The sequence below is a fragment of the Balaenoptera ricei genome, chromosome X (assembly GCF_028023285.1).
Source record: "Balaenoptera ricei isolate mBalRic1 chromosome X, mBalRic1.hap2, whole genome shotgun sequence".
NCBI classification, from domain to species: domain Eukaryota; kingdom Metazoa; phylum Chordata; class Mammalia; order Artiodactyla; family Balaenopteridae; genus Balaenoptera; species Balaenoptera ricei.
Window position 1 is genome coordinate 62,746,809 of NC_082660.1, and position 13,723 is coordinate 62,760,531.

The 13,723-nt window shown below is 39.3% G+C and overlaps 1 protein-coding gene across 1 annotated transcript in view; it reads left to right on the top strand.

Moving 5' to 3' along the window:
* The window catches only part of KIF4A (kinesin family member 4A), a 125,650-nt gene that overhangs the window by 98,364 nt on the left and 13,563 nt on the right, over positions 1-13,723 (top strand). Inside the window, exons 20-27 of the mRNA XM_059911463.1 lie at positions 2,822-2,977; positions 3,104-3,204; positions 7,236-7,365; positions 8,517-8,687; positions 9,065-9,172; positions 10,172-10,249; positions 10,606-10,704; positions 11,241-11,423. Coding sequence (XP_059767446.1) covers positions 2,822-2,977; positions 3,104-3,204; positions 7,236-7,365; positions 8,517-8,687; positions 9,065-9,172; positions 10,172-10,249; positions 10,606-10,704; positions 11,241-11,423 — 1,026 coding nt within the window. The remainder of the gene's footprint in view (positions 1-2,821; positions 2,978-3,103; positions 3,205-7,235; positions 7,366-8,516; positions 8,688-9,064; positions 9,173-10,171; positions 10,250-10,605; positions 10,705-11,240; positions 11,424-13,723) is intronic.

Sequence of the window (13,723 nt, forward strand, 5' to 3'; positions counted from 1 at the left end):
TCTGGCTTCTTTTGGATCAATTGAGTATTTTTATGATTCCATATTATCTCCTTTGTTGGCTTATATATGATTTTGTTTCAGATATTTTGGTGCTTTGTATATTAGGGGCATAAACATTAAGGATTAAGTTCTCTTGAATAATTGACTCCCTTACCATTATGAAATTATCTTTTTTTATCCTTGATAATATTCCTCTTTTTTCTTCCAGTTTTATTGAGATAAATTGATAAACAGCACTGCATAAGTTTAAGGTATACAGCATAGTGATTTGACTTATATACATCTTGAAATGATTATCACAATAAGTTTAGTGAACATCCATCATCCATATAGATACAAAATTAAAGAAATAGAAAAAAATTTTTTTCTTGTGATGAGAACTCTTAGGATTTAGTCTCTTAACAACTTTTATATATAGCATACAGCAGTGTTAATTATATTTATCATGTTGTACATTACATCCCTAATACTTACTTAATCTTATAACTGGAAGTTTGTACCTTTGACTGCCTCTCTGGTAACCACAAATCTGATCTTTTTTTCTATGAGTTTGTTAGTTTGTTTATTTTTGAAGTGTAATTGACCTACAGCACTATGTTAGTTCCTGTTACACAACAGTGATTTAATATTTCTATACTTTTAAAAATGATCACCATGATAAGTCTAGTTGCAATATGTCACCATACAAAGATATTACATAGTTATTGACTATATTCCCCACACTGTACATTTCATACCCTTGACTCCTGTATTTTGCAACTGGAAGTTTGTACCTCTTAATCTCCCTCACCTATTTCTTTCCTCCCTCTATGCCCCTCCCCCCGGCAATCACCTGTTTGTTCCCTATATCTATAACTCTGTTTCTGTTTTGTTATGTTCATTTGTTATGTTTTTCAGATTCCACTTATAAGTGAAATCATGCAGTTTTTGTCTTTCTCTGTCTGACTTATTTCACTAAGCATAATATCCTCTAGGTACATTCATGTTGTCACAAATGGCAAGATTTCATTCTTATGGCTGAGTAATATTCCATCGTATATACATATATATATCTCACATCTTCTTTATCCATTCATCTATTGATGGCACTTAGGTTGCTTCCATATCTTGACTATTGTAAATAATGCTGCAATGAACATAGGGGTACATATGTCTTTTCTAATTAGTGTTTTTGTTTTCTTTGGATAAATACCCAGGAGTGGAATTGCTGGATCATATGGCAGTTCTATTTTTATTTTTTTGAGAATCTCCATGCTGTTTTCCATAGTGGCTGCACCAGTTTACCTTCCCACCAACAGTGCATGAGGGTTCCCTTTTCTCCACATCCTCACCAACACTTGTTTTTGTTTTTTTACTTTTTATTTTATATTAGAATACAGTTGATTAACAATGTTGTGATAGTTTCAGGTATACACACTGCTATATTTAAAATGGATAACCAACACTTGTTATTTGTTATCTTTTTGATAATAGCCATTCTGACACGTGTGAGGTGATATCTCATTGTGGTTTTGATTTGCATTTCCCTGATGATTAGCCATGTTGAACATCTTTTCATGTGCCTGTTGGCCATCTGTATGTCTTCTTTGGAAAAATGTCTATTCAGATCCTCTATCCACTTTTAAACCTGGTTGTTCATTTTTGTTTGTTTGTTTGTTTGTTTTTGATGTTGAATTGTATGAGTTCTTTGTGTATTTTGGATATTAACCCATATCAGATATATCGTTTGCAAATATCTTCTCCCATTCAGTAGGTGGCCTTTTCATTTTGTTGATAGTTTCCTTCACTGTGCAAGAGCTTTTAGTTTGATATAGTCCCATTTGTTTATTTTTGCTTTTCTTCCCTTGCCTGAGGAGACATAGCCCCCAAAATATTACTAAGACTGATGTCAAAGAGCTTACTGCCTATGTTTTCTTCTAAAAAGATTTATCGTTTTGGGTCTTACGTTTATGTCTTTGATCCATTTTGAATTTATTTTTGTGCATGGTGTGAGAGAGTAGTCCAGTTTGATTCTTTTGCATCTAGCTGTCCAGTTTTCCCATCACCATTTATTGAAGAGGCTGTCTTTTCCCCATTGGTATATTCTTGCTTCCATTGTCATAGATGTATTGCCCATATAAGTGTGGGTTCATTTCTGGGCTCTCTATTCTGTTCCATTTATCCATGTGTCTGTTTTTGTGCCAGTACCATACTGTTTTGATTACTGTGGCATTGTAGTATAGTTTGAAATCAAGGAGCATGATACCTCCAGCCTTTGTTCTTTTTAATAATATTCTTTGATGTAAATTCTATATTATTTGATGTTAATATATCCACTCCAGCTTTCTTTGATTACTGTTAGCATGGTATATCTTCATCCAAAAGTGAAAGGTTTCTCAGGGATGGTTACTTTTTTAAAAACTGAATTTAGTTAATTTTGTTTGCTTTTTTTTTAAATTCCATTCATCTATTTTAAAGATTAATAATAGTTATCTATTTATTAAATAGAACAGATAATCTAAATATACTTCAGTTCTATATTATGACTTGTTAAGGACAAAGGTTAAGGAGAAAGTGGAGAAGGTAAAGACAGAATACATAGAAATGCTAGGATATCTGGAGAAAGATTTTCTGCAGAAAACTTTTCTTGTGACCTTTTGGGATATTGCTGTTAAAGGCTCTTAGAGCATTATTGGGATTTTTGGTCAGTGTAGGCACAAATGGAAATCTCACTTCTAGTTACTTGAGCTCTGGTCCAAGTGAAATTAAACCTGGAGCTGAATATAGCCCATGGGCCAGAGATTCCTCATCCCTAACCCAACATCACTGATTTATCTTCTAGAGTTGGCTTGGAAATGAAATTGAGGTTATGGTCAGTACTGAGGAAGCCAAACGCCATCTGAATGACCTTCTTGAAGACAGAAAGATCCTGGCTCAGGATGTGGCTCAGCTCAAAGAAAAAGTGGAATCTGGGGAGAATCCGCCTCCTAAACTCCGCGTAAGTGCCCTATGGAAATACATTACCAATGATCAGACTCCACACTCCCCAGAAGCCCTCTCACTACTTGGAAGAATTACTTTCCAAGTAGTACTTCACCCTCATCCCCACTATTCTTCTTTACAGAGGCGTACATTCTCACTTGCTGAACTGCGTGGTCAAGTTTCTGAGTCAGAGGATTCCATTACAAAGCAGATTGAAAGCCTAGAGACTGAAATGGAACTCAGGTAATGGGACTATGTCTAAGGCATTATAAAAATTTATGCCTTGAATCAAAATAGAACCTATCAATCAGTTATTCTAAAGCTTGTTTTTCAGAAGCTTTGTGATGTAGGAGAAACAAGAGAAAGTAACGATCTTTTGAGCTATACACTTCACTAGACATGTTAGATACATTTTCTCATTCAGTCTCTCCCTGTGAGGTATACCTTGTGAGGTAAGTATCATTCTTCTCGCTTTAGAGATCTAAGCTAAAGTTCAAAGATCTTAAAAAATTTGCTAAAGTTTATACAGAACTGAGATTCGAAATTCAGTTTATCTAATTCCAAAGCCTATGGTCTTTATCATATACCACAAGAACTGACTAAAAACAAAACTTTAGAGGAGCCCAAGAAATGATACCAGAAGATCAACAACCTGGGAGAAGGAGAACTTTAGAGATCATCAGCAAAGTAGATATAATATAATGCATAAGTAAAGTATCATGACCATTAAATGAGATTAGAAAGTAAAGTACATAGCACAGTACCTGGCATATTAGAAGTGCTCAATGAATGCTCTTCTCTTTAATCACTGTTACTTTCTTTTAAGTGTCTGTGAAATCTAGAAGGAACAGAACTTTGACAGATATTTTATTGTGTCTTAGGGTAATAGAATTTTATTGCCCAGAAGACCTTGGAGACCATTTAATTTGTTTTTAGCAACACATACTAGCTGTTTATCTTTGGATACATCTTTAAGTTGCTCAACATTTGAGTGTCTGCTTTGTGCTGCACTGGATGCAGTTGGGATATATAGAAAGAATAGATGGCATTGTCCTTGCTCTCGAGTAGAAACAGTATAATGACTGACAGTGGTGTGTTAGAATTGTTTGTTAAAATTTCAAGACGGTTGTAAACTGTTGAGAGCTTACAATTCCTTTGGTGAGAGTATTTACACTACAGAAACTAGCAAAAGCTACAAATCAGATCTGGTTTTTTAGGTGCTGTTTGTTAAACATTTACCTGCAGACCACTGTGCATAAGTAAATGATTATTTAAATGTAGGGCAGGTGCCAGGTGGAGGGCAATTAGACAGAGGTGAGTTTAATCAAGGGAATTTCCCTAAGGACAAGAAAGAGTATTTGATAGATAAAACAACTCTGAAGTGTTCTGGCCCACCTCTTCCAAGAAGCCTTCCCTGACTCTTCATCCCTCACTAATTTTCCTCTTCTCTAAACTCCTTCAGAACTTACAGTACTCGGTCATGTAGTATAGATGATGTATGTTATCTTTATATTTATTAATTATTTTACATTGATTAGTCTTGTCAATCTAGACAGATTGTAAGCTTGTTAAAGGAAAGGACTATATATTAGACCAGGGTTCTCAAATTGAGGTCTACAAACTCCTGGGGGGTCTCCGAGACCCTTTCAGGGAGTCTAGGTGACTCCCTGTTTTTATAATAATATTAAGACATTGCCGTTTTTACTACACTGACATTTGCCATGATAGTGCAAAAGCAACAGTGGACAAAACTGCTAACACCTTAGCTTGAATCAAAGCAGTGGCACAAACCTGTACTAGCAGTCATTGAATACTTCACCACCACACACTCTTCGGTTTTACTTAAAAGTCAGTTTTACTTTTGGCTTTGATAAAGCGATAAAAATTATTAATTTTATTAAATCTCAACCCTTGAGTTCAGATCTTTTTAATATTCTGTGTGACAGAATGGGAAGAACACATAAACCACTTGTGCTGATGCCGAAGGACGATGTTTCTCTCGAGGAAAAGCATTTGTGCAATTGTTTGAGGTGTGAGTTTAACAGGCCTCTTTTTTCATGGGACATCATTTTTACTTGAAAGAACGACTGACAGACAAACTATGGTTATTCAGACTTGGGTACTTGGCAGCCATTTTCTCAAAAATGAACCGAGTGAGCCTGTCAAGTCAAGGAAAACAAATGACAGTGTTTGTCACCAAAAATAAAATTTGAGCTTTCAAGCAAAACTTAGAATTTTGGAAAACGTGTATCTGCCACTGTAAACTTGACAGTTTTTCGTAACTTTTCTAATGAGACCGGTAGTGATATTAACAATTGTGGTCTTTTTTATATTGTGTGATGAAATGTGTTGATTTGAAGGCTCTGTATGACTGTCCAAATGACATGTTACAGAGTCACGTTTGAGTAACAGATCCATTCAGATTGCAAGTAACCACATTTCAACTAACTTTTAAGGAACTTGTTGGGTTTTGGTGTAGTCTCAAAGAAGAATATCCACAATTATCTGAAAAGACTATTAAAATGCTCCTCCTGGGGACTTCCCTGGTGGTACAGTGGTTAAGAATCCGCCTGCCAATGCAGGGGACAGGGATTCGAGCCCTGGTCTGGGAAGATCCCTCATGCCGTGGAGCAACTAAGCCTGTACACCACAACTACTGAGCCTGCACTCTAGAGCCCACGAGCCACAACTACTGAGCCCTAGTGCCACAACTATTGAAGTCCGTGCGCCTAGAGCTCCTGTTCCGCAACAAAGAGAAGCCACCACAATGAGAAGTCCACGCACCACAACGAAGAGTAGCTCCCGCTCGCCGCAACTAGAGAAAGCCCATGCACAGCAACAAAGACCCAACGCAGCCAAAAATAAATAAAATTTTTAAAAAAAAAGCTCCTCCCAGGAATTCCCTGGCAGTCCAGTGGTTAGGACTCGGCGCTTTCACTGCAGTGGCCTGGGTTCAATCCCTGGTCGGGGAACTAAGATCCCACAAGTCGCACGGCATGGCCACAATAAAATAAAATAATAAAATAAAATGCTCCTCCTTTGTCCAGCTACATATCCACGTGCGGCCAGATTACCTTCATTTACATCAACCAGAACATGTCACAAAAGATTAAACGCAGAGGGAGATATGAGAATCCAGCTATCTTCTACTAAACCAGACATTACAGAGATTTGTAAAAATGTAAAACAATCCCACTCTTCTCACTACATTATTTTTCGTCTTGGAAAATGTTGTTGTGTGTGTGTGTGACACACACACTCCCCCACCCTGCATTCATGTCCTTTCCGGACCTTAGAATGTGACTTAGAATGTGACTTTATTTGGAAATAGTGTCATTGCAGGTGTAATTGTTAATGTATAATGGGTTGTTGTGATTTTAAGTGAATTAATAATGTTTTTCTCAGTTTTACTTTTCTAATACTGTAAAATTACTTTCTAAAACTGTAAATAGGTATAACATACATGAGCAGAATTTCTTAGAGGTCCTCAATAATTTTTAAGAGTGTAAAGGGGTCCTAAGACCCAAAAAGTTTAGAACTGCTATCTTAGATTATTTTAGTACCCATCTTCTTTATAGTACCTTACATAGCACTGCATGTTACACACATGCCGGTATGCTCCCTCTCACTGGACACCTAGCAAATTTGAGAAGGAAGCTATTGACGAAACTGAAATATTGTGTACATCTTGGTCTCAGGCTATACTTGACCGTAAAGTATCTGGAAGCTATAACCAGGGTCGTGGTATCTAGTTTTCGTAGAAACTTCTCAGTCCTGTGGCAGGTACTCCAAGATAACCTCTCACGACACCAGCCATAGGTATCAGTTTGGTGTTAGATTCCAGCAAAGAGCATCTACCTGTTTGTTCTTCTGAGATTTTTTTCCTTAAGGTCTCTAACCTGAATCTTGTCCTTGCATAGGTGAGCCACCACGTCACAGTTCCAGCTTATGTGGCCTCAAGACAAAGTCACATTATGGTCAACGTGCTACAACAAAAGCCTCACTAAAACAAAGCTTTCCAAGTCCCACTATATGACCCACTTATTTCAACCAGTATTTAATAAACTAAAACCATTTGGTTAGTCTTAGCATCCCTTTGTAACAAGATTTGAGATACTGTATAAAACCCTAACCAGATGACTCAATCATTATTTAAATGGTATTTAACTGATACCTGTGTCCGTGAAACTATTTGAAGTTTCTCCTCAGAGCTCTTCCCCTCTCCTTGGTGTTGAGGCTACTAGAAATAAGGCTCACTGTTTCTTTCCCTGAAGGAGTGCTCAGATTGCTGACCTACAGCAGAAGCTGCTGGATGCAGAAAGTGAAGACAGGCCAAAACACCGCTGGGAGAATATTGCTACCATTCTGGAAGCCAAGTGTGCCCTGAAATACTTAATTGGAGAGGTAAACATCTCTCTTCCTCTCAGCAATTCGGGGTCTGGCTTGGTGGGTTGAAATAAGATGTTAGCCTAGAATACTATCATAGTGTTATTGCCACTGTTCATGGTAGAAACCACAATGACACAAACATTAGAGAAATAGTTTTATGGGTAAAGGTTGGTGTGGGCAAGTACAGGCCAGTCACTTAAAAATATATATGAGTTGCAAGTTGATACCCATGCCTGGCATATAGCAGGTGCTCAATAAATGTTCACTGTTATTATTATGAAAAGATCAGGATGCCATAGTAGGCGACAGGTCAAACGTAAAATATTATACTATACTACTTTTTAAAACACCTCTGACATGTATTATATTCAAAAAGTTTAAGATACAATCTAGGAAAGAGAAAACCTTTGACATATAAAGATTCATCTTAAGGAAAATCCATCTTCACTGACCTTAAAATAAATATATCATCTTCCACTGTCACAAGAGGAATTAAAATTGATCACCTCTGGTGATTGAAGCAAGCATACAAACTCTGACTCTGCAAGTTTGAGCAGTGCTATCCTTTATGCATTTTTGTGTTGGGTTAGCAGATTTATCCTACTAAGGAAATCCTGATTAGTCTTGTGAACACTGGTGTTTATGATGTTCACTATCTGGGCTAGTAGAGAATATAAAACTAGGACAGCATAGGATATCAATCTAGCCTGAAGAGCCAGAGCTGTAGTCTCAGCTAATGTGTCTACGAGTTCCAACATGTGAACACAGACATTCTGAAATGGGACATAATTAGCCATAAGGGTGTGTGCTATGGATTTCTCTTTAAAATTAAGGAAGAACTTCTTGAGTATCAGAATTTGGAATTGTCAGATACTGTTTGTGTTAGATTTATTCTTGCCTTGAGGTAGAACAAGAGATTAAATGACCTCAGCAGTGGCTTCCAGCCCTAAGATACCTATCTCAACAGATATCTATCTCGGCTCTTGGTTTGGGTGGTGGTGATTCTATTCAATGATAGAATCCATATGACATGAAAACATAAGAATGGACTTGGACATGGAAGAACTTTTCTCAGTCCATTTCAAGAAAGCTGACATTTTCCTGCCTAATGAATGGGGAAAGGTGGCCATTCTCCAAATAAACTGATCTTCTTTTATCCCTTCCAGCTGGTCTCCTCCAAAATACAGGTCAGCAAGCTTGAAAGCAGCCTGAAACAGAACAAGGCCAGCTGTGCTGACATGCAGAAGATGCTGTTTGAGGAACGAAATCATTTTGCTGAAATAGAGACAGAGTTACAGGCAGAGCTGGTGAGAGTGGAGCAACAGCACCAAGAGAAGGTAAGCTGGCGAGCCAAGAAGCTATACGGAAAAACAAACCATTGTTGCTCTTTGTTGTTAGTTAAAAATAATAATAATAATAATGGGGGTATGAAGTTTCCTTCAAAAGACCACGTAGTCTTTTCCAACTTTTGCAAATAAGAAACCAGAAATAGAGAAAAATGACTTATCTAATAAGTTTACACATACCAGTGACAATGGCTCTTAGCCTTCAACTTTAATACCAAGATGAACATGATGATACTTCAAGCCATGAGAGCCAAAGAGAACAATTTACTTTGAAATCACAAAGGAGTAACTGGATCACTGCTTGGACTAAACCAGAATTCCTTTTTCCTCTCATTCCTTTGGTACCTTTGGGTTGTATCTTTCTCTAGGTGCTATACCTCCTCAGCCAGCTGCAGCAAAGCCAAATGGCGGAGAAGCAGCTCGAGGAGTCCGTCAGCGAAAAGGAACAACAGCTGCTGAGCATCCTGAAGTGTCAGGTATGGAGATGAGGCAAAGGTCTCCAGAGATGGGGTCCCCAGGCCTGACTGAGAATCCTGTCTGATTCACATGACTGTACCTGCAGGAAAGAGTAATTACCTACTGACAAAAAGCTTTATAATGGTAGCCTTTTATAATGGTAGCCTCTATTGCCTTGTTGCCCTGTTTGATCAATTTAGGGGTGTTTAGGATGTAGCCACACATAGGATTACCTCCGTTTTGGTACAGAAATGACAGTACATACTCCATACCAGACTTCGAGGCCTCCTGGTTCTTTGCCTCAACCCTGAGCTCTAAAGAGTTGAGAAAGTTAAATCATCCAGTAGAATCCTAGGGGCATTTAGCTGTCTCTTCCTGTGCCTGTTCTGAGTTGAGACCTGACCTGTTTGTAAAATGCCTGGGGTCTGCATTTCTTCCAGAGGCTGGGAACACCACACCCTTTAGTAGCATGTTGGAGCACTATTTTATCCAACTTAGAGTCTTTTTCCTGAACCACCAGTCTCTACGGCTTCCTTGGCACCGCCCATCAAAGACATAACCAAACGTGTTAAGGTGGTAGGCATGAATCCAATTATCGTAAGTGCCAAGGAAGTTTAATCAGGCTTATTAGTGTAGCAAATAAACTGCCTAATCTGTGTTGAGAAGCGTGGACAAAAGCATCTGTAGGCTTCAAAGAAACATCTGACTCTCTGGGTGGGTTTCTTTATCAGCATCCTGATGTGAATAAGGGATATGAGGCTAGAAAATAGAAAAGAACGAGGAAGGCATTCCTGCAAGTGCGGTCGTGGCCGCTTGGGAGCGTTGGAATAGAGGTGGCACTCAGGACACCTAGGAATTGGTGGGGATCAGGCATTTCTCTGGGCGCCAGTGCCTGCTGTGCAAAAACCACCTGCTGCCAGCAACTTGGCAGTAGTATGTTTTCATCTCTGTGAGTTGTTTGGTAACCCACATGTAGTGCCCAAAATAACCCCACCTATCACTGCATTATCTGGAAATAGGATGAAGAACTTGAGAAGATGCAGGAAGTGTGTGAGCAAAATCAGCAACTTCTCCGAGAGAACAAAATCATGAAGCAGGTAGTACAGCTTCCCACCCATTTAATAAGCCCTGGGAGACCCTCTTGCAACTGAGGCCAGCTCGTGGGAGCAACCCTGAGTATAATGACTTGGCTCAACTTTATGAGGTCTACATCTAGTTTCCATGTGGTATGGTCATGTGCATTTCAGATGGTATAAACACATTTTTTAATTTGCTCTTTTCTGAATCTAATACTGATCTTGTAAAGTGGGAGTCCTTCAACCTACTTTGCTCTTACCCTGCCTCACTTTACCATGGCTTAAGATTAAGTTAACTTAGGAATCTTTATGTTTTAGCCATGAACACTCTCAGAAGCTGCCCTGCAATGTACACTTTGTCTCTTCTTTTCAAATAGAAACTGAACCTCCTCCAAGTAGCCAGCAGACAGAAATCTCATCTTCCTAAGGATACCCTTCTATCTCCAGACTCTTCTTTCGAATATATCCCACCTAAGGTAAACTGCTCAGGGCCTGTGATACCTTCGCATAGCCAAGGTTTGGGGTGAGTGTACTAAAATCACCTTTCAGAAGTGGTTGAGAGTTAAAATTCCCACATTCCAGCATCTCAATTTTCTATGGAGTCCCAAATAAAACTACAGTGCAATCTTGAGGAAAATAAGGCATTCTCCCTCCCTAGACGGCTGACTTTGGACCATGTACAGGCATTATGCAACACAACTGAGGAGGAGGCACATAGAAAAGAGCAGTGTTCGGCTGTCCATCCAAAGATACTTATCATATCATGAGTCCCTCCCTCCTCCCTCAGATTGCTCAGCCTCTATCCCTTCAGTTTCTCTCCCTTCAAAGACTCTGTGAGGCCAAAGGCTAAAGCAGAATTTCTTCTGATTGGGAAAGCCAATTGGGGTATATTTGAGGGCATCTGAAATCTCTGCTCTGAGAATATAGCTGGCAGCAGCCACTGGGAAGATATAATCCACATGTTGTTGTTGTTGTTTTTAATTAAATAAGCATTCCAAACTTTTTTTCTTAGCCCAAACCTTCCCGGTTTAAAGAAAAGTTCCTGGAGCAAAGCATGGACATCGAAGATATAAAATATTGTTCAGAATATTCTGTGAATGAGCCTGAGGACAGTGATGGTGATGGTGGTGATGGGGATGATGAGGAATGGAAGCCAACAAAATTAGTTAAGGTGTCCAAGAAGAACATCCAAGGGGTAGGAGGCAGCTCATCTCTTTCAGGGGTTCTAATCATTAGCCTTCACTGCCAGTGAGGGTGTGCCGGCCCCAGACCCTACACCTCAGTCCTTTGATCGTGTTCAGAGGCACTGGCTCTGCTGAGGGTTGCTTGTTGGGCCAGCTCTGTATGGAACCGGGGGCTAGTTGAGAGGGCTGCTTGGGTGCACAGGGAGGCTCTTTTCATGTTTTCAAGTTCTGACCAGTCTGAACAGGTAGTAGTGTTCTATACCATCTCATTGAAACTGGTTCCAGTGTGACCGTAATAATCTTTCACATTTTTAAAGCACTTTACAGTTTATAAACCATTCTCATATATGTTACCTCTTTTCATTGTCACCAAAAAAAAAAATCCAGTGAGGTGTTTATTATTTGTATTTTACAGCTGGATCTGAGACCCACGAGAGGGAAATGACCTTGCCCAGGGACATAAAACAAAGTGACAGTCAGGACTTGAAATCAAATGTTCTGACTCCAAGTCCAGTTTGTTTCTACCACATCATGGTCATATCAGTGAAAACTGTAGACCAGAAGCTGAGTGGGAACTTTAAGATTGAACACACCAAAGTTAAGGCTAGTTAGAAACAATCTGACTTTGAGGCATGCTCTATTTACTTACACAATGATAATCCTACGTATTTATCAAACCTAGGTGTTCTGTGTTGAAACATTAACTTCCCAGGCATTGCAGTTCATCACTACCCCAACTGTGGCCTGCAGCCACATTCCACTTAAAGAGAACAGCTCACAAATTACCCTAGCTGGATTCCTGGAAGGTTATTCGATTTCATTAGCTGATAGTGCACCACATGGGGAACTGAGCCTTGTAAAGCCACAACACCAGAGAGAAGCAAGTCATGAGGAATAGACAGCCATGGTGGCCTTAAGTCATTTGGAAAGTCATCAGGAATGCAACATACCATGTGCTCTTAGTGGGACTAAGAGCTCATCCTTAGCCTCAGAGAGTTTATAATCTAATGGGAAAACAAGCCAAAGAAATAGGAACACATCACAGGACCTCAGCATACTCATCTCAGGGAGATGGACTGAGGGGCTTTTAAGAGTGACTGTAAAGCCAAACCAAGTAGATATAGTTTATGAACATGCCATGAAAGAGACGACTCTTGCTGCATTATAAGACAGAAAGGGAAATACAGTCTTGGGAGCACCTGGGAAGCCATTTTCTGGCACAACGAATAGCATATTGCAAAGACTTGATAGTAGAGATAGTAGCGGGACACAGAGCTGGGACACTGAGAGTAAGTGGGGCAGAACATGTCTGACTTTGATTCACTTACTCAGCAAACATTTATGCTCTCTACTGTGGTTGAAGTGGTAAGCATGAGCTGATTGTTGATGAAAAGGTCAGCCAAGTAATAGGAAGCACAGGTGAGAAGTACACACAGGAACAAATGGTAGAGGACCTAAAACTCTGGGGAAGGAGTTTCCAAATGGCAAGCAAATATGGGTATACTTGTCCTTGAGGAAAGCTTATCATACACACACACACAGACACACACACACACACACACACACACACAAGCGTAGCTATAATAGCACTGTTGCTGTAAGCTTAAAAAGGAAATATAGAAGTATAGCCAAAAATGCAAGTAAGTGATATTTGCTATCAATGATAAATCCTATCTCTAAAACACTGAGAGATGATTCTTTTCTAGGCTTTTTCCCTGATTTTATAACTTGAGAATATAACTGGGTTTTAAGGGGAGCAAGTTGACATACAATCTAGTTTCTCCCTTTTGGAGGCCTCGAAGTACATGGACTGCTCTTTGATCAGACTGCTTGTAGACACATCAGCTGTAGACCTTGATGCTTTGCATGAAGGCCATCCTGATTATTATTGTTTCAACCCAGCTGAAGTGGGCTGGTATGAATCACTAGGTATCTGCAAAGGAGACTGCAGCAGGTACCAAAATGATGACTTGTCCAAAGCTAATGCTGAAAAAACTAGGTTTCCTCATTCAGCCATATTTCCTATCTGTACTAAGGAGATGCCGAAGGATAGGCCATGTGCTGTAGTAAAGAAATGATAGCTTAGAAGCCAGGTAGACATGAGTTCTAGTCTTGACTTTGCCACTGTTTAGTTGGATGGCCTTAAGCAAGTCACTTAATCTCTCTGAGCCTCAGATTCCTTATTTATGTAATAAAGGGACGAGGCTGGAATAGTGATATATAAGGTCCCTTCCAGCACTAATATCCTGAGTCAAAGTAACAGTCAAAGTTGTGTAAATGGGTTTTGTTGTTGTTTTTAATAAATGGGTTT